This window comes from Suncus etruscus, chromosome 10 (genome assembly GCF_024139225.1).
Source record: "Suncus etruscus isolate mSunEtr1 chromosome 10, mSunEtr1.pri.cur, whole genome shotgun sequence".
Taxonomy (NCBI): Eukaryota; Metazoa; Chordata; class Mammalia; order Eulipotyphla; family Soricidae; genus Suncus; species Suncus etruscus.
The window spans coordinates 16,243,749-16,264,145 of NC_064857.1; the positions used below are offsets into that span (position 1 = coordinate 16,243,749).

Genomic DNA, 20,397 nt, shown 5'->3' on the forward strand with positions numbered 1-20,397 from the left:
ACATCAATTCTATATTATTCTTTGTCTTGACCTCCAATCTTCTTGAAGAAGTTCAGATTTACAGAGCCATAGAAATACGTATGAGAAGAGGCAAATTGCAATTTTCTGAAAATATTTATAAACATTTTATATTGTTTGGGGTAAAAAAAATCCAAATAAGAAAATATATGCTAGGGAATAAGCAGAATCTGAATTTATTTAAGGACATTAAAAAGTCATATTCAGGGGCCAGAGCAATAGCACAGCAATAGGGTGTTTGCCTTGGACCTGGGCTCGATCCCAGACCTCCCATATGGTCCCCGGGCCAGGAACAATTTCTGAGCACAGAGCCAGGAGTAACCCCTGAGGTCACTGGGTGTGGCCCAAAAATAAAAACAAAAAAAAAAGGAAAAGTCATATTTAGGCCTGATAGTCAAGCAGGTAAGGCACTTGCCTAGAGTTATGTCAACTCTGGTTTGATACCCTGTACCCCATAGGGTCCTCAGAGTACCATTAGGAGGTCATTCCTGAGTATAGTCAGGAATAGCCCCTGAGCACCATTAAGTAGGTGGTACAAATGATGATACTCCATAGACTTACCAAAGGAATAGGACAAGCATATAACACTGTGCTAGGTACTTGTAAAATCCTCTTTACACCTTCAGGTTAAAAGAAAAAAAGGTTTAGCCTATGAGGAGATTTGCTGAGGCTCCAATTCAGGCTGAGGCAAGCGTCAGCTCTGAAGCCTCTCTATGGTCTGGTGTTGCCTCATGAGCTCTTGTCCCTAAATCTTTGTTCCCCTCCATCCACCCTCCCAGGAAGACAACGCACTTGGCCCCCATGGCACCTCCTCCGAAGGACTGACTCCGGCCATCACTTGGGCATCCAGCACCCACCATGGGCCCCATCGGGAGCCTGCTGAGCGGAGGGCACATGCAAGTTGTCTTGTGGGGGAGCCTGGCAGCCGTTGCCACTTTCTTCCTCATCACTTTCCTCGTCTTCTTGTGTTCCAGCTGTGACAGGTATGAACTCTCTCCCCTTTTTTCTTCCACTTTATTTTTTAATTTTCTGTTCTCTTTCTATTTCTTAATAACTTTGCTTTCTGTCAGCCTGAAACAAATGTATTATGATCAGTTATGTCAACTATGTGATACATTTGCTTTAAATAAATTTAAAAATAATTTAAAATTCAAAAAAATTTTCAGAAAAAGAGCCTGGGGCCAGAGCAGTGGCGCAAGTGGTAAGGTGTCTGCCTTGCCCATGCTAGCCTAGGATGAACCGCAGTTTGATCCCCCGGATTCCCATATGGTCCCCCAAGCTAGGAATGATTTTTGAGCACATAGCCAGGAGTAACCCCTGAGTGTCACCAGGTGTGCCCCCCCAAAAAAAAAACCAAACAGCAACAACACAATACAAAACAAAAGAGCCAGTGGATCCCCCTAAACTTTATAATGACACATCCTTTGTCTGGATAGGGAATGTCTGTTCATTCTGGAATCTGGGGCCAAAGAGATAGTGAGTGCACAGTTAAGGCACTTGCCTTACATGAAGTCAAGCCAGATTTGATCCCCAGAACTTCATATGGTTTCTCAAGTCCCACCAGAAGTAACCCCTCAACATAGAGCCAGGAATTAGCTTTGAGCACTGCTGTGTATGACTCAAAAACAAAATAAGGGGTGGGTGGGGTGGGAGGAATATTGGAGCCAAACAGATAGCATATGGGGGGAATCCATTTATCTTCCTTGAGACTGACCCCAGTTCAATCTCTGACACTGCAAATAGCCCCTAGCACTGCCAGAGGTGACCTCTAAAGAACAGAGGCTTAAGTAAGCCTTGAGAGTCCCTGAGTGAGGCCTCCCAAAAGAAACTAGAATCTCACTACACCAGCTTTTTCAGAAATGGAATTAATACAAAATTCCTTCCCAGAGCTGGAGGCAGTGTGGAGCCCATTCTATCTGCCACCACAGGTCCTCCAGCATCTCTGTCTGCAGATCTGGAGTTCCCTGAATATTACCAGCATGACTTAGGTGTCCCCAGCATCATAGGGCCAGACCAGTACTGCCTCCTGGTACCTGTACACTGAACCTAGAATCACTAGTGGAGTCCCCAGACTTCCTACACCAACTAAGGGGGAGGACAAAAATATAGACTTATTTCTCTGCTACAAAGCGCTCTGGGACACCTTTGATTACTGCATGACATCACTTATTTATTTTTTCTGGGAAGCAACTGAAAGGAACCTGAGAGATGAAACTTTCCAGAAGGATGTTTTTGCAGATTTTATTCTGGGCATGACACAGCCATGTCTGAATGTATGTTTACCTTTCCCATCAGTTGGCAGACTTAATGTACTGCACCTTGTGATATTCTGTAGAGTTACTGAGGACTTCTTGTAAGCTGGTTTTGAAAGGGTTATCATTTAAATTTAGGACTGAAGTTTCTTTTATATATAAATATTACTTTACTTAAAGATTATATATCACATAGTTGATAAAATTGTTTCCACAGTAAGTGAAAGTAAAATGATTAAAAAAGAAGAAAAACAAAAAAGGAAAGAAACAATAATCCCAGGAACAAGAAAATTTGTGAAAATTATTGTATCTTTTAATGAGACCATTGAGTCACTGTCAGAAGGTTAACTAAGTTCTTGTTGCTAGTTCATCTTCCTGTTATTTCTGTGTTCCTGAAATTCGTTGGCTTCAAATATATCTTACCGTCTAAATTGGTGTATTCCTACTGGGATAACAGTAGTTTAAAAAATTGGAATTGTAGCACAGCAGGCTACAGAGTTCAAGAATTTCAAGCACTGTGGCCAATGCTGGGACTTTTGTGGGATGTGCTTTCTGCTGCCAGGCCTTCCTGAAGTACGAGAAGGCAAAGGAAGTATGCCCACATTAATGCAAAAAAAGTCATGGTGATATCAGCCCAAATGCCAGCATCCCTGAAATTTTGGTCAGATTGGTGTCTCTGCAGAGAGTTGTAGTTGAGTGGTGAAGCAAGGACATTGGCAAAGCTTTGATTGTGGGTGGGATTGCAGTTTTTATTTGTTTTTATTTTGAGGCCACTCCCAGCAGTGCTCAGGGGTTACTCTTACTCTGAGCTCAAAAGGAATTGCTCCTGGCAGCCTTGAAGGACCATGTGGGATGCCAGGAATCAAACTCAGGCCCATCTCAGGTTGGCCACACACAAAGCAAATGCCCTACCACCACTGTGCTATCTCTCTGGATCCAGGAATTTCCGGTTTTGAACAGATTTATTTCCCTACAAGAGAGATGCTATGTGTGAAGGAATTATTTTGGTTTGTTTTCTTTTGGGGTCCATGCCCAACAGTGTGGCTTTCCACTCAGGGGTCACTCCTGGTGGGCTTGGGAGACCACATAGGATACCAAAGATTGAACCTGGGTGAGCAGTATACAAAACAAGTGTCCTGCCCACTATACTATCTCTCAAGCCCCCAATTATTCTCATTTGTCTCTATTTTCTATATCATTAGAATTCTACTTCTCTCCCTTCCTTCTTCTACTTTCCCACCTAGACATTCTCTGCATCCCTTCTCCACCCTAAAAGGATAAGCAAAAAATAAAAAATAAAAGCATAACCCTAAGGAGTAATTTCCATAATGCTCGATGTTCAGACATTCTGTCTTTACAGTAAAACTCTAGAGATTCCAGGCCTTCTTTTCCTGCCAGGAATCTCTCTCTCTCTCTCTCACTCTCTCTCTCTCTCTCCCTCCCTCCCTCCCTTTCTCCCTTTCTCCCTCTTCTTCCCTCTCCCTCCCTCCCTCTCTCTTCTCCCTCCTTCTCCTCTCTTCCCCCTCTCTTTTCTTCTCCCTCCTTCCCTCTCCCCCTCTTCCTCTCTACCTCTCTTTTCCTCCCTCTCCCTCCCTCTCCTCTCTCCTTCCCTCTTCCTCTCTCTTTCCCTCTCTCTCCCTCCCTTTCCCTTCTTCTCTCTCACTCTTCCTCTCTACCTCTTTCTTTCTCTTCCTCTCACTCCCTCCATCTCTCCCCCTTCCTTCCTCCCATCATGTTGTCCTTTCCTGTAATTATGTGACTGCCCACTAGATGTCTCTCTTTCCTTACATATGTGCAGAAAAGCTGCTCTGTACCAAACGGCTTTATTTCATGTGTACCGAATAAAAATAAATTCTATTTTTACTTGACAGAACTTTTCCATAGACTGGAAATACATATGACTCATCCTAAGAGTATCTACCCTTCTCAGCGAGCCAACGCGTATTGTCTATTCTCTTTATTTCCTCAATCGCACTGCAGGGAAAGACTGCAGAGACTGAGTCCAGAAAAGAGAATCCTCTGGTCTTTATTTTTATTTTTTTAAGATCCAGCACTCTAATCACTTCGGAACCTTTGGCTTTGGTTGCCAACTTGTTGAAAACTTTTTGCTCACAGAGGGATCAGAGTAGTGTCCTCTCTCTTTCTCTCTCTCTCTCTCTCTCTCTCTCTCTCTCTCTCTCTCTCTCTCTCTCTCTCTCTCTCTCTCTCTCTCTCTCTCTCTCTCTCTCTCTCACACACACACACACACACACACACCAGAACACAACATACACAAAAATCACAAAAACACACATACTGATGAGTCCTGCCAGCCCTGTTTCAGAGCCCCTCAGCAGAGTTAACTGGGCTCCTGGGAGACCCTTGGAAGTTTATAACTATGGATTAGGTAGGATAGGAAGAGAGCTGGGGAGAAGGCACTTGCCTCGGATAGGCTGAACCCAGCTCTGACCCTACATCACATGGTCTCCTGAACACAGAACTGGGAGCAGCTCCTAAGCTGAGGGTTTGGTGTTGTTCCAAACCCACCGAAAAATAAAAATAGAAAACAGGAATAGGCTTGATTTTAGGTGGCGTATTGAATAATCAATGTTTTATTCCTCATTCCAGAGAAAAGAAACCAAGGCAACACAGTGGGGATGATGAGAACCTGATGAACGTGGTGAGTTTATGCATGTGTGTGAATATATGAGCATGTGTGTGGAAGTCTTCAGCCATTACCTAAGTGTAGGCCCCACACCTTTATTGCCTGAAGGAAGCCAAGGGAAAAGACTGTGTCCTGGGGCCTGGTATGTGACTTCAATAGAGAGCAGGCCTTGCTGTGTGAGGCCAATCTGCTCTTGCCCCAGAGAGTGATCTCCAGGCCCCTGCTGAGGTAGCCTTACCCTCACAGCCAGAGATAACTGATGCAGGTAGGGTGGGAGTCTGTCAGTTGGGCCTGCACTGTGCCTTCAAGTTGTCTGGTAACTCTAGCCTTTATTTTGTAAAAGGGGTTGAGGGTGTTTGGGGCCAAGTACATCTATGTTCAGTTACTATATCTGACTCTTGGCAGTGCTCTGGGGACTATATGTGGTGTTAGGAATTAAACAGGGGTCGACTGCATGCGAGGCAAGTGCCTTAACCTGAACTATCTTTCTGGCCTAGATCCAGCCTTCTTCAGGAATGTTCTTTCTTGCCTTTGTCCCAAGGCAGCTGTTGTGTATGCACTGGGCTGCCCTAACAAAGGGTCACATACTGGGCAACTTAATAGATACCAGGAGGGGGGACTTCCTCTGTGTCTCTTCAAGCAGATTTCCCTGTAAATGTCTCTAAGATTCTTCTTTTTATAAGGACAATAATGAGGTCCAGTGATACCTCGTTGAACTAGTTCCATCTACACCCCAGCTTCTGTATACGGGGCTTTAATACACAAACTAGCGACAATGAAAATTTCTGAACATGCACCAACCAAAAATTAACTTAGAATTAACTGCATAATACAACTAAACTGTTTTGGATGGTGCTTGCCTCTGTTGCACTTCATGGACAAATAAGATTGCCACCTAGGAAAAGTTCAAACAGTCCAGAATTTTGTTTCATTTTATTTTGGGGGATTCGTAGCCGATCAGAATGTGCTCAGGGATCACCTCTAACAATACTAGGGAAGCCATATGCTCTGCCAGGGATTAAACCTGCGTTGGCTGCATCAAACCTGCAAGTGCCTTAACTACTATACTAACTCTCCAGCTAGTAACCATGATTTATGGTGACCCTGTTTCCAAACAAGATCCAGCTGAAAGGTCTTAGTGGCTCGCTAAGCCAACCAGAGTGAATGTTGGACCCCCCCAAACTTCGTAGGTGGCCAGGCTTCCTGGATTTTCAGGAGCTCTTGGCATTGTCAAAAAGGTCTGACAAAGGGGCCAGAGTGGTGGCACAAACGGTAGGGCATATACCTTGCGCGCACTAGCCTAGGACAGACAGCAGTTTGATCCCTGGCATCCCAAGTCACGAGTGATTTCTGAGCTCATAGGCAGGAGTAGCTCCTGCGCGTCACTGGGGGAGGCCCCAAATCCCAAAACCGAGAGAGAGAGAGAGAGAGAGAGAGAGAGAGAGAGAGAGAGAGAGAGAGAGATTCGCAAACCTTTGGATTAGGTGATTGTTTTGGTGATCTTTGACACCTGAAATTTATCTAATAATGAAATAGCTCTCAGTGACATTACCATATTTAACCACATACTGACCCTTGCCGCATAATTGTAGTGGCCTGATTTTTAAGTAATATTGGGCAGAACATCTTTTTAAAGCATCACAGACTGAACAAAAAGATTTGATATCAAATCAGTGAGGATTTTGTAGCAAAATAAAATCAGCTGGAATTCTGTGCCCTTCACACAAAAGAGGGCAATGCCTCCCACGGTTTTCCTGGCTGGCAAAACTTTCAAAAAATAAAGGCTTAAGCTTAGCTGCTCTGTGCTGAAGTCAGTTCTGACCAGCACTGGACCCTCCAGAAGGCTCCTATTAATGCAACTTTAAGAGGCAGAAGAAATTGCCCAGGAGATATTGTACCTGGGCTTCCTCCCCGCTTCCCTGAGTCCTGCCAAGAATGATCCCTGAGGAAGTGAAGTGGTGGCGCAAGCGGTAGGGCATTTGTCTTGCATGCGCTAACCTAGGGCAGACCACAGTTCAATCCCCCAGTTTCCCATATGCCCCCCCCCAAGCCAGAAGCAATTTCTGAGTGCAAAGCCAAGAGTAACCCCTGAGCGTCACCGGGTGTGACCCAAAAAGCAAGAAAAAAAAGAATGATTCCTGAGCACAGTGCCAGGAGTAAGCCCTGAGCACTGCCAATTGTGGCTTCCATCCCTGCCCTCTAAGTTTTGAAGTTCATCATTTTTAGATAAAACAGGTGGGAGATTTTGAGGATGGAAGCTTTCCATTGGCCTCAGAGTCTGGACAACCTCCTGCAGTATAATTTTCCGCAGTGAAGCGTACTTGATTTAGTCGCCTTTCGCCACACTGGCTACTTGAAGGATGACTAATCCAACTGAGAAATCGGATTTCATTGTCTTTCCACTTCATTTAGGTCTCAGTTGTGTGCACATGAGGCTTGGTTCCTGAGTGGCTTCTGTTCTGTCTGTGGAAGAAATAGCCTGTGGGGGAACCCCTAGGCTGTGCAGAAGGAGGGATTCAGGAGGGCGCTTGTTTTCTCTTGGCAGACCTCCGACAAGGAGTTGTTCAGTCGCTCCATCACTAGCCTGGCCACCGATGCCCCTGTGAGCAGTGAACAGAATGGAGTGCTGACCAATGGAGATGGTAAGTTGTGCCCACATGGCTTTTGTGTGCTCGACTTCACCCTCTCAGAGAGGAAGAGATTGCCTCAACTGTGGTATCCCCAACTCAAACATGGGTTCATGCCCACTTTGAGTGTGAATTCATTTCCTTGCCTCCAGCCTCTTCCTCTATCTCAAATCTCCACTCTTCCCATCCCTTCCTTCACCATATCACTCCTGGAGTGACATGGAGCCCCTTTGTAGCCTAGGTTTTTCTCTTCACCTTAAACCTTCATTATAGGCAACAAAACGGCCAGTTCACAAGTCCCCAGGATAAAGACAGGAGCATTTGGGGAGTAAGGAGACTGAGAATTTGCCTATGGCTATGCCACTAGCTTTCTGAGGATCTGTAATTGTTTTTAATATATAAAATCTTTATTTAAGTACCATGATTACATGAGTGATTGTAGTTGGGTTTCAGTCAAAAAGAACACCTTACTTCACCAGTACAACATTCTCACCACCAATGGCCCCCTCCCTCCTTCCCAACCCTTGCTTGTATCAAGACAGGCATTCTACTTCTCTCACTCATTTAAGATTGTCATGATAGTTGTTAGTGTAGTTATTTCCTTAACTGCACTTACCATTCTTTGTGGCTCACCACATCATATTATGGGTCAGTCCTTCCGGCCCTCAACTCTGAGATTATTACAATAATGTCTTTAATTTTTCTTAAAACCGATAGGATCTGTAATTTTTGATCCTGGCCATCTGAGTCCTGAGCACCATTTCAGGACCACACTACACACAGCCCTTCCAGGGGTTCTCAAACAAAATACAACTTCCTTTGCTACCTACTTTCCATGTGCTAAGTACTTCCGCCTGTGGTAGGAGGCCTTCCTGTTACCTCCATTCGCATGTAAGGATAGAGGGAAGGGGTCTTAACTGACTCCAGAGTCTTCAGACCCCAATGCCAGTGATCTCACCACCCAAACAAAAACAGTCAGGAAAAACAGGGCAAAAGTTCACCCCTTAGTAATGATTAAATATTTAAAACATGGGAGTAGGCTGCTGGTGTTGAGTATAGAAGCATTGAGAGATCCATTATCATTCTCTTCCATCACTTTAAAAGAGGCTCTATTTCTATTAAGTGAGGTCATTGTTTTTTTGTTTTGTTTTCATTTTTGTTTTTAAGGACAAGAAATGAGCACCTCCTTTGAAAAACTACTCAGTCGTGCCTATGTTTCACTCTATCCTAGGCTCCAGATTTAGAGAATCCAAAGTGAATAGTTTTTTTTAAAAAGGACTAAAACTAATATTACAGAACTAGAGACATAAAATAAGCAAGTAGAACACTTGCCTTGTACACAGCATCCAGGTTTAGCTCCCAGCACCACATAAGAACCCCCCCCCCAAGATCCTTCTTCCACGAGTAATCCCTGAGCACAGCTGGATATGCCCCAACAGTTGAAAAAAAATCATGGTAAAAGCATATGCACACATATACTTACATAAAGACTAAACATAATATATAAAGATAGATTATTACAAAAGTATATGAGATTAAAATTAGGAATCATGACTGTGTATACATAAATATACAATTTTATATATTTATATAATTTATGCTTGCATAGATTATGTAGAGTGCAAGATTGTTCAGATAACTAGGAACTTCTCTTATACCTCATAGAGTCCCCCCAAACACTGGCTGAAGTGATCCCTAGCACAGAGCCAGTCTTGAACACCACTGGTGTGACCCAAATATCCCTCCAAAATGAACTAAAATAGAGCGCCTAAAATCAGGGGCTGGAGTGGTAGCACAGCAGTTGGGCATTTGCCTTGCACGTGGCTGACCCAAGACTGACATGGGTTCGATCCCTGGCATCCCATATGGTCCCCCAAGCAAGGAGTGATTTCTGAGCTCAGATCCAGGAGTAACCCCAGAGGGCTGCCAGATGTGGTGAAGGAAGGAAGGAAGGAAGGAAGGAAGGAAGGAAGGAAGGAAGGAAGGAAGGAAGGAAGGAAGGAAGGAAGGAAGGAAGGAAGGAAGGAAGGAAGGAAGGAGGGAAGGAGGGAAGGAGGAAGGGAGGGAGCGAGGGAGGGAGGGAGGGAGGGAGGGAGGGAGGGAGGAAGGGAGGAAGGGAGGAAGGAAGGAAGGAATGGAGGAAGGGAGGAAGGAAGGGAGGAAGGGAGGAAGGGAGGAAGGAAGGAAGGAAGGAAGGAAGGAAGGAAGGAAGGAAGGAAGGAAGGAAGGAAGGAAGGAAGGAAGGGAGGGAGGGAGGGAGGAAGGAAGGAAGGAAGGAAGGAAGGAAGGAAGGAAGGAAGGAAGGAAGGAAGGAAGGAAGGAAGGAAGGAAGGAAGGAAGGAAGGAAGGAAGGAAGGAAGGAAGGAGAGAAAGCCTAAAATCATAGAGATAGTACATTTGTTTGATTTTGGTTTGGGACCCACACCTGAAAGTGCACAGGGGTTACTCCTGACTCTGCTCAGAAATCACACCTGAAGGTGTTCAGGAGACAATATGGAATGCCGGAGATTGAACCCAGAATGACTGCAGGTAAAGCAAATACCTTACCTGCTGTATACTATTACTCAGACCCTGAGATACTCCAGTGGGTTAGAGTCCAGTATTTTAGCCTTCCCTGGTACATGGAGAGAGGCATATTTAATAAAGCTATGCCTGAATGACTTCCTACAGTGACATGTTAGTCTTTCACCTTTGGCTTATACATATTCTAGGTGGAGCAAGAAGGCAGATATATTCTTTAAAGGCCCACAGGTGTTTTTCTGTGCTGCTATCTCCAGGTTCATTTTTTCCCTGTGGGCAAAGTGTAGCACTCAGGACATAATGGAATACTGTTATGTTCTCAGGCCATAGGATCATGGGGAATCATAGTATTCCTGTGAGAAAGCAAATGATTGCCAGGTATTCTCCCTTTGGACTCTCTGTCCCTCCCCCCAGATTGACTTCATGATGTGTCTTCATTCTCTTGTCACACTGGGCACTCTCCCTTGTGACCTATGAGTCACAAGAAGTGCTGAAAGTAACTATGAGTCTAGCAAGACAATCTGTCAGCTATTCTTTTGGGAAGATATGATGAATGCCTTCCATTTATATGTGATTGAAGTTTCAGCTAACAGGACCTGGAGAGAGAGAGAGAGAGAGAGAGAGAGAGAGAGAGAGAGAGAGAGAGAGAGAGAGAACAGGGTTTAGAAGGCTAAGGGAACTGGTGGTAGGAAATATGCATTGGTGAAGGGGGTTGTATTGAAGTTTAATCATGAATAACTTTGTATTTGTGGAAAAGAAATACCAACTGTATTATACCAATTACCAAATGTATTATGTATATTCAACATAATACCAAATGCATTTTGAACAACCTTGTATGCATGGTACTTAAATAAACTAATTGATTTTCAAAGACACACATGCCTTGCATGTGTCCAACTCTGGTTTGACCCGTAGAACCACATGGTCCCCCAAGTATCGCTGGGTGCAGCCCTGTCTGCCATAGCACAGCCAGAATAGCCAGGTAATCTCCAGCACTGCAGAACTTGAGCACTTTATACTCTCTGATCCTTACATTGAATATGGTTGTGGCTGGCCGAGAATCACCAGAGTGCCCTCCACCCCCCCCAAAAAAATAATAGAAAAAATATCAAGTGACAGACATCTAGGAGGTACATCCTTGAGTCCAATAAAAAAAACTAGCCCCCCCAGCGGTGGCACAGTGGTAGGGCATTTGCCTTGCACATGGCTGACCTAGGACAGACTGTAGCTCAATCCCCTGGCATCCCATGGTCCCCCAAGCCAGGAGCGATTTCTGAATGCATAGCTGAGAGTAACCCCTTTTTGGGTGTGGCCCAAAAACCCCAAAATAAAATAAATAAATAGGGCCCGGAGAGATAGCACAGCGGTGTTTGCCTTGCAAGCAGCCGATTCAGGACCAAAGGTGGTTGGTTCAAATCCCGGTGTCCCATATGGTCCCCCGTGCCTGCTAGGAGCTATTTCTGAGCAGACAGCCAGTAGTAACCCCTGAGCATTGCCGGGTGTGGCCCAAAAACCAAAAATAAATAAATAAATAAATAAAAATAAATAAATAAATAAATAAATAAAATAAAACTAGTCCCCTGATTGAACCTAAGTCTATCTTCTACAATTGCTGAATCACTAAGCAATTTTATTTTTTTAAGGCAAGCACCTTTTTTTAAATTTTTATTGATTGATTGATTGGTTGTTGGGCCACACCCAGTGGTGCTCAAGGGTTACTCTGCACTCAGAAATCGCCCCTGGCAGATTGGGGACCATATGGGATACTGGGAATCAAACTGGGTTCGTCCCAGGTCGGTCACATACAAGGCAAACGCTCTACCACTGTGCTATCTCTCTGGCCCCAACTAAGCAATGTTAATCCTTCTGCTTTCCCAGTTCTTTCAGAAGACAGCACTCTGACCTGCATGCAACATTATGAGGAAGTCCAGACATCAGCTTCAGATCTCTTGGACTCCCAAGACAGCACCACAAAGTCCAAATGTCATCAGAGCCGAGAACTGCCCCAAATCCCTCCGGAGAGTGTGGTGGACACAGTGCTCGACCTGAGGGGCGCAGATGGGGACCCTGGTCTGGGAATGGAGGGGCCGTATGAAGTGCTCAAAGACAGCTCCTCCCAAGAAAACATGGTAGAAGACTGCTTGTATGAAACAGTGAAGGAGATCAAGGAGGTGGCCGCTGCCACACAGGCAGGGAAAGGCCACAATTGCAGGCCCAAGTCCTCTGCAGCTCTGAAAGGGCTTCCAGGGACCCAAACGGACAGCAAAGGTGACTTTGCAGAATATGCCTCGGTGGATCGGAACAAAAAGTGTCGGCAGAGTCTTCATGCAGAGAGTGTTCAGGGGAATTCTTGCGAGCCCGAAGAGGAGCCTCCACCCCCTGTCCCTGCTAAACTTCTGGATGAGAATGAAAACCTTCAGGAAAAAGAAGAGGGAAAGGAAGGGAAACAAGGCATGGCAGAGGAGACTGAGGAAACCAACAAGGTGGGCAGCAGCACGCATGTTGCATGCATTTATGTGTCAATGGTGGGAATCTGGTTCATTCCTAGATTATTAAATTATTTGTAATTTAAGGAACAAATTAAATGAAATTTGGGACTGGAAAGATAGTACAGTGGATAGGGCACTTTTGTTGTACATGGCCAACCTGATTTTTTCCCCAGTATTCCATTAGGGTCCCAAGTCCTTCCCAGAGTGATCCCTGAGTGAAGAACCAAAAATAAGCCATGAGTTCCTCTGTGTATTGTCCCCAAAAATAAAACTAGAAGAAATGATCAATATTGTATATTAAAATGCTATTATACAGTAGATTTATTTATAAATATTTAATCTCCAAGTGCTTTGAATCTCTTTCCTTGAAAATGCCTACAAAGCATTTGAAAACATGTAAAAGATTTTATAATAAGGTTTTATATCTATATAAGGTTTCAAAACATCTTTAAAAGATAGATGAGTCAAAACATTTGCAAAAGAAACGTTGAAGTGGTACTGGAGTGGTGGTGCAAGCTATAGGGCATTTGCCTTGCACACACTAACCTAGGAAGGACAACAGTTCGATCCTTCAGTATCCCAAATGGTCCCCCAAGCCAGGAGCGATTTCTGAGCTCATAGCCAGGAGTAACCCCTGAGTGTCACCGGGTGTGGTCCAAAAACAAAAACCAAATAAAAAAAAAAAAACATTGAATCACAGATTCATACTAACTTCCCTCTTTTTATATATTTTCTAACAGAGATTCAGTTCCATTTCATACAAATCTCGGGAAGAAGATCCAACCCTCACAGAAGAAGAGGTGAGCTTATTAAACAGAAAACTTTCAGTATCAGATAGATCTCTGCCCTCACTTAAACTCACCAGTTTGTTACTCTTCTTTTCAAAAGGCAGGAATATTTTTCAGTATGTATTTGGTTTGGAGATGCTACCTTTGGCATGGCACAGAGAGGGCAACCAACAGACAATCAAACAAATAGGAAGACAAGATAAAGTGACCATCTAAATAAGAAAGCTAACTTAGAAATATCAGGAAAAAAGGAGCAGCAGTGCAGTGGTAGGGTGTTTGCCTTGTATGCAGCTGATGCAGGACAAACCTAGGTTTGATTTCCGGCAATCCATATGGTTTCCCAAGCCAGCAGCGATTTCTGAGTGCATAGCCAGGAGTAATCCCTGAGTGTCACCGGGTGTGTCTCACACACACACACACACACACACACACACACACACACACACACACACACACACACACAGAAAGAAATGTCAAGAAAAAAGAGAAAGGAAGAAAACAAGAACAAATGGGATGTATGGGATGTATGTCAGCTATAGCTAACAGTCAGTAAATGCACATTAGATGAGAATCAATTGGTGGTTTGGAAAGTCACAGAAACAGGAAGAGGTGGTAGGTATTAGGTATCTACATAAGTTGAAGAGCACAGAGACAGGCTAGGGAACAGTAGTAGAAGGTCTAAATGAGAAGTATTGGAAGCTAAGAGCAGATAGCTTTGGGAGATACTTTTCTGGGCCAGAGTGTGGATTGAACATACTGGCCAAGGAGAAAGAACTAGATAGGACCAGAGAGATTGGACAGTGAATAGGGTTCACTTGCAATCCCTGTGGCCCAGAAACCAAAAGAAAAAATCGTATATTCTCTGAAGCACTGGGACAAAATAATTCACTAATTGAATTTTCAGTGATGCATTGAAATAATAAAAACTATCAAGTACACTATTATGTCAAGTTTGGCTCAGAGAGCTGAGGACCTTAATTTCTCAACTTCAAGCTTCTAATTTGGCATTTTCATTATAGTGAAATAATTTTGTGAGTACTCCCTCAGATGATGTTTATATGTATAGTTGTCTCTCCTCCTATGTCAGACTCAGAAAATTAAAACAAAAAAAGAGCTCAGTCCCTTGCTAAAGTTTTAAAAAGTAGAAGTGTTTTGGTGGTATTTTGGTGGTATTTCCTCTAACCACAGGTTGCATAAGGGAACCCATGGTAAGTGATCCTAGACACCTAATTTCTTCCCTTTCCTTAGATTCAGCCCTGACCCTTTCAGGATTTCTTTCAATGTTTTATCTTCAGACCCTTAAGGCAGTGTCTTCTAGCCAGAACCAAAACGACACCTTTTTCCTGCTTCCCACTCTGGAGCCAGACTAATGCTACTTCAGACACAAATGTAGACTACAAAAGAGGGAAACTAACCCTTTAAAATAAGTCAAAACTGGGGCCAGAATCATAGTACAGGGGGTTGGGTACTTGCCTTGCATGTGATGTACCTGGGTTTGATCCCCAGCACCTCATATATTCCTCTGAGCCCACAGTGTAACTTCTGGGCATAGAGCCAGGAGTAAGCCTTTAGAAGCACCAGATATGTGGCCCAAAAGTCAAAAATGTGTGGGGGGGGAAATTATGATTTTTATTATTCTTGCATTTCTGGTGAGGTTTTTTTTAGAACAGGGCCTTGATATAATGATGAATTTATAACAGCATAAAAAACTGATTTAAAATTGAAATTGCTTTCTTCTTGCATTTCTGGTATTCCTTTTAAAAAGAAAAACTGGACCCTGTTATCATAATGAATTTATTATAAAATAAAAACTTCTTTTTAATTCTGATAACCATTTGTAAATTGATATCCATTTATTATAATAGTTTAATGATACATGCTTTTGGAAAAATAAGCCTAAATCACTTATTTGTGTAGTTGTGTAATATAATGTTAGTCCTAATTGAAACTGAGGTCTGTGTTTTTAGTGTCATTATTCCAGTTTAAGAGAATGATAGGGGGAAAGTTTGATTTAAAAAAAAATTAAAATTAAATGGGAAAAGAGTAATTCTTAAGAGGATAATAACAATTTACAGGCTGAATAGTGAAAATGAAAGGCTTTTTAAAAATGACCATAAAGTTATTTAGCTATTTAGTGAGGGGACTTGAAGAGAAACCAGTGTATAAATTAGAAATAATAATCAAAAAATAAAGAAAGAATATAGGAATATTTGTGACATTTTGTAAAATTGACAGTGACAGCTTCTGCATGTAATGCTCATGCCTGGAGATAATACTTAGTTACAAGTTAGTGAAAGAACCTGTAATTTTAAAAAAAAAAAGTGAACAAAAAGAAGAACCAAGTATTTACAATAACTGTTGGCTGTTTATGGTAGGGGAGAGGGGGGAAAATTGAATAGAGAAACAGAAATAGTGGTGAGGGAACAACTCTCCTTGTTCTATGCAACGTATGTGTTTGTGCTTATAAATGTTATGTGTGAAGGTTAACAATAAATCTGGAATATCTGGTTCTTTCCACCCCCATGTCATCTGTCCAGTTTTAGCTGTTTGTATGAGAAGTGTTTCCATAAGTTTGTACTTTACTCTGAAAAAGGACAGACCTGTGCTTATTCTTCTTAAATTCATAAACTGAGCCCTCTCCATTCCAAGAAGCTTGTCTCTTAAGACCTCTAAGATCAGAACGTTCATTTCCTCTTTATTAGAGCAGACAGATCAGTGTGGCCAAGAGTTTCTCAACAATAGTTTCTCTGACTCTAAACCTTTGGATTGTCAAGGCTTGGCAATCCTGAACCAGCAGCCTGTGGGGAAAAGTTCTCATGCAAATGACCAGTTAGCATACATCGTAGGAAGCTTTGGCGGCCAGCTGGAAACTTCATCCACAGTCTGTGAGATAATGTGAAAGCAGGGAAATATCTTTCCACACTTAGGAAGCCAAGCATCTGTCAGAAAGCATGTTCATTTATTTCCTGAGTGTCTGAGGAAATCAATGCATTACTGAGGCGAAGATAAGGACAGGTACTGACATTTTTACTTATTTCCAAGTGTTTTCTAACAATAAAGTCCTATCCCCAAATCTCTTAATCAATACATTTAGTCCATTGTTATCAAAGATAATAAAAACCATTGCCAATATGAGATGACACAGTTATCTTATTGAGATTGAGTCCCTGTAATGAAAAACAGCCAGTTCTGCCCATCAAAAAGTGTCCCATAAGCCTATTGTCTCCAAATTTATTTAATTGGATGATTACAAATAAGAATGAATTTCCTACTGAGAAACCTTAAGCTGACCTTAAAATATATATATATATATATATATATATATATGTAACTAATAATATATAATGAAGTTTAAAAAAAGATAATAGAATAGGAGATTTATACTACCACAACCACTTCAGACCACTTGGATGAAGGACAAACATTAAATAATGGTCATTAAGTGATTCTCACGATTTATTAGACATTAGAACCAGTATAGATTACTGGCCCCATTCCCAGGGATTCTGATTCAAAGGCTTAAGAAAAGACTCAGGAATTTGCCTTTCTAATAAATTGGCAACTTCTTCTTTTGTTATGTCGAAGCTTAACAAACAGAAATAGAGTAGAATGTTAATTTTAGGGCTGGGGTGTAGAGGACACTGAGAAATATTTATTGGTCAGAAGATGCAAACTTCCAGCTAGGTAACTAGTAAATTCTTGAAATCTGATGTACAACATGGTAATTGTCACACTTGAAAGTTAAAAATACAGCTTAAATATTAATGCCACAATGAGAATGGTAATTAGGGTAAGGTAGGTGTTAACTAGACATATATTGCCTTTTTTTACTAGCCATATTAAATATGTGACTTTTGAAATAATAAAATAATTCATAATATGTATACTTGTACATTATAAATTCCCATATTATATGTCAATAATATGTCAGTAATACTGGGAAAACGGGGCAAGGAATATGACTTGGGATGTTTTCCCTGCCCCATATTTCCCAGCAAACACATGGTTCCCTGAGCACCAAGGTTGGAGTAAGCAGCCAAGTACCACTGAGTATGGCACTAAAAACAAACCAAATTTAAACTAGAGAAAAGGGAAATTAATCAAAGAATAAAGAAGAAACCGATTTTAAAGGACATATACACATGTATAAACACACACACACACACTATTGCTTAACTAGCTGGTTCCTGAAAAAGGGGAAAGTCAAAGCTTCAAAGTTACTGACTCCATCACCCTTTGTTTTCTAGATCTCAGCGATGTATTCATCAGTAAATAAACCAGGACAGCCAGGAAATAAATCAGGACAGTCACTGAAAGTGCCAGAGGCCACCTACACTTCTATTGAAGGGGCCACCCAGAGGTCCCCTTCTTCCTGCAGTGACCTCTATGCCACCTTGAAAGACTTTGAGAAAACTCCCAGCAACAGCGTCAGTGTGATTCCAACGACCAGGAGACTAAGCCAAGAGCCCGAGCCCGACTACGAAGCAATACAGACTCTGAATAGAGAAGAAGAAAAGGCCCATTTGGAAACGAATGGCCACTATAGTCCCTTCCCAAAGGAGAATGACTATGAGAGCATTGGGGACTTGCAGCAATGTAGAGATGTCACCAGACTCTAGCAACCCAACAGAGACCCCACCTCCCCCCAGCCTTCTAGAAGCATTTTCTTCCACCGAGCTAAGAAGCACTGTCCTAGGACCAATACATGTAAGCTGCTTTTAGGAAACTGAAGGCAATCCAAGATGGCCCCTTGTTTGCCTACTTTCAAAAACAGTGAGGTACGCACCTGGCTGCACCAGATGCATGGTGCATCTGCTAAGCACATCTTCTCACCCTTGCTCCCCCTGCAGAAGCCCTGAATTTCAGGGCTTTCATCCCTCCGTGAAGAAAGCCAGGATGAAGGAGGAACTGTACTTATCAACAAGTCCACCCAAAATTCAGCTATTCACAAGACCCCCAGCTTTTATTTCTTTCCTCCCTCTCACTGTTTGCTGCTGACATCAAAACATATGGCTCTTCTCCTCTTGAAATCTTCCCATTTTTTCATGATTCCTTTCCAGGAAGCTTTCCCACCTGGCCTTTGCCTTCCATAAGTGTTTTGAGATGCTAGTTCCCTTTCTCTCCCAAACTCATCCAAGAGCTACACACCTGTCAGCCCTCCCTACGGGAGGATCCCTTTGGGGATGGCCCTTGAGTTTCCCTGTCAGGTTCTTTATTCCTACAAATTTGGGCACTCCCCATTAATCTCCTCTCCCAAAATACTTGAAGTCGTTTTTTAGAGGCTTTATTTTATTTTTCTAGTCAGAACAAATACTTCCCCCACCCCATCCCAGTATTTGAAACACTTCTGAGCCTTTTCAGTATTTTCATGGATATTGTGGTACTTCTTGTTTTAGTCCAGAGCTCATTCCTCCAAAACAGAGAGCCTTAATCTCTATGTTGGGGCATAAATCACATGTTTTAATGGTACCCTTGGCATGGTCTCCAAAGGGCTGTGGACTTGAATGTGTGTTTCTGATGCTCCTCCTTCCACACCCAGGGTGTGAAATTTCTGACATTCACTGCTATCCTAAGGCATTCTATCTAAGGTTGAAATGGAAACATTTATTTTTGTTATATAAATTTATAAGATGTTTTATGTTTAATGCCTAATTTCTAGAAAGTGCCAGAAATATATATTAACTATTCTGATTTTATGTATAATTGTTTATACTCTCATTTTGAAAAGATATCATAAAGCACATTAGCTCAATAATTACAAGTCGTTATTTTTTTTTCTCTAACCAAGTGTTTAAAACAGTGAAGGTTTTTAAAAGACTCTACTTTTGTAATGGTACTTGGAACTCCTAGTCAGAATAGACTGGCTCCCTAGAGAAGTCAGTGGGAAAAAATAGAAATGATCCTTTTCAATGGTTTCTGGTGTGAAATATTGAAATTTTGAAATGGTAAAAAGAAATGAAAAGGGAAAACACAGTATGATCTAGGATGATTGCAAATCACAAATCTCAGAGTGACATTATCATTCCATTAGGCTTGGTTACATTTCTAGGACAACAGAGAGGTTCTGCTGTCCAGTGCTTACAAATAGAAATTGCCCATTGGGAATTTTTTCCTCTTTATTTTACCAGAATCAGTGGCTGAAATAAATTAGACAGAGAGCTCAGCCAGCATTGAATTGAATCATCTCCTTAGATCTTAGAAGGCCAACATTGAGCAACTTGTTCACTTTTTATTTTAAAAGGAGTCAGGTTGAAACACTCTTATAAAATGGCCACTATGGAGAGGAAACTTTCTCTAGCTTGCTAAAGGAAAAAACAAGAGGCAATTTCTCTGGGTCTCTGTGACATTTGTGACTCTTAAAATTGCATAAGCTTGCTGTTTTCCTGGATTACGAAAAGAATGCTCTTGGGAAGATGAAGTAGCTGGAAAATAGGGGCCACCTCATTAGCATGTTTTGTCTTGCCCTTGTGTTCACAGCGTGGTGTTGTGATTACTCTGCTAGACATTTCTGATATTGTAAAGTGAGCTACGTTGAGGCCAACTAGTTATGTAGTTGACATGTTTCAATCAGCCTGGTCTCTTCCCTGAAAAGTTATGTGCACAATTTTCTTGGATTAGGAGATAATGGATGAACACTATTTGGTAAGAAAGAAGTTGATCAGGAAAACATAAGGCCCATACTCTTTGAATTCACATTCATCGTTAGCACTGTCTCGGTCTTGCTGGAGATTTTTATTGCTTTCGTTTTAATGCATTTGAGCCAACTATCTCTATGTCATGGAGTTCTTGTTTGTGCATGTTGCATTTCTATCCTTTCTGGATGCATGACCAATCCAGTGTTAGGAAGTTTCATGCTAATTTTTTTTATCACCAAGATGTGATCTCTAAAAGTGTAAAACTACTTATAGGGAATAATCTCATGAAAATAATCTTATTTTAATAATAATATTTTTATTTAAGCACCATGACTACAAGCATGTTTGTAGTTGGGTTTCAGTCATTAAAAGAATATCCCCCTTCACCAGTGCAACCTTCCCATCACCAATGCCCCCCATC

At 42.1% G+C, this 20,397-nt stretch overlaps 1 protein-coding gene across 1 annotated transcript; it reads left to right on the forward strand.

Annotated features, from left to right (window-relative positions):
* The first annotated feature begins 821 nt into the window (after positions 1–821).
* Positions 822–18,512, forward strand: PAG1 (phosphoprotein membrane anchor with glycosphingolipid microdomains 1). Its single transcript, XM_049782018.1, has 6 exons — positions 822–1,001; positions 4,878–4,929; positions 7,460–7,556; positions 11,943–12,547; positions 13,294–13,353; positions 17,589–18,512. The coding sequence occupies exons 1-6, from the start codon at positions 877–879 to the stop codon at positions 17,958–17,960; spliced, it is 1,311 nt and encodes a 436-aa protein (XP_049637975.1). The 5' UTR covers positions 822–876; the 3' UTR covers positions 17,961–18,512.
* The last annotated feature ends 1,885 nt before the right edge of the window (positions 18,513–20,397 follow it).

Excerpts from the sequence above, each read along its gene's own strand:
- PAG1 (XM_049782018.1), top strand. The coding sequence starts at position 877 with ATGGGCCCCATCGGGAGCCTGCTGAGCGGAGGGCACATGCAAGTTGTC. Across the intron at positions 7,557-11,942 it reads AGTGCTGACCAATGGAGATG|TTCTTTCAGAAGACAGCACT; the intron begins GTAAGTTGTGCC and ends CTGCTTTCCCAG. Across the intron at positions 13,354-17,588 it reads CAACCCTCACAGAAGAAGAG|ATCTCAGCGATGTATTCATC; the intron begins GTGAGCTTATTA and ends TTTGTTTTCTAG.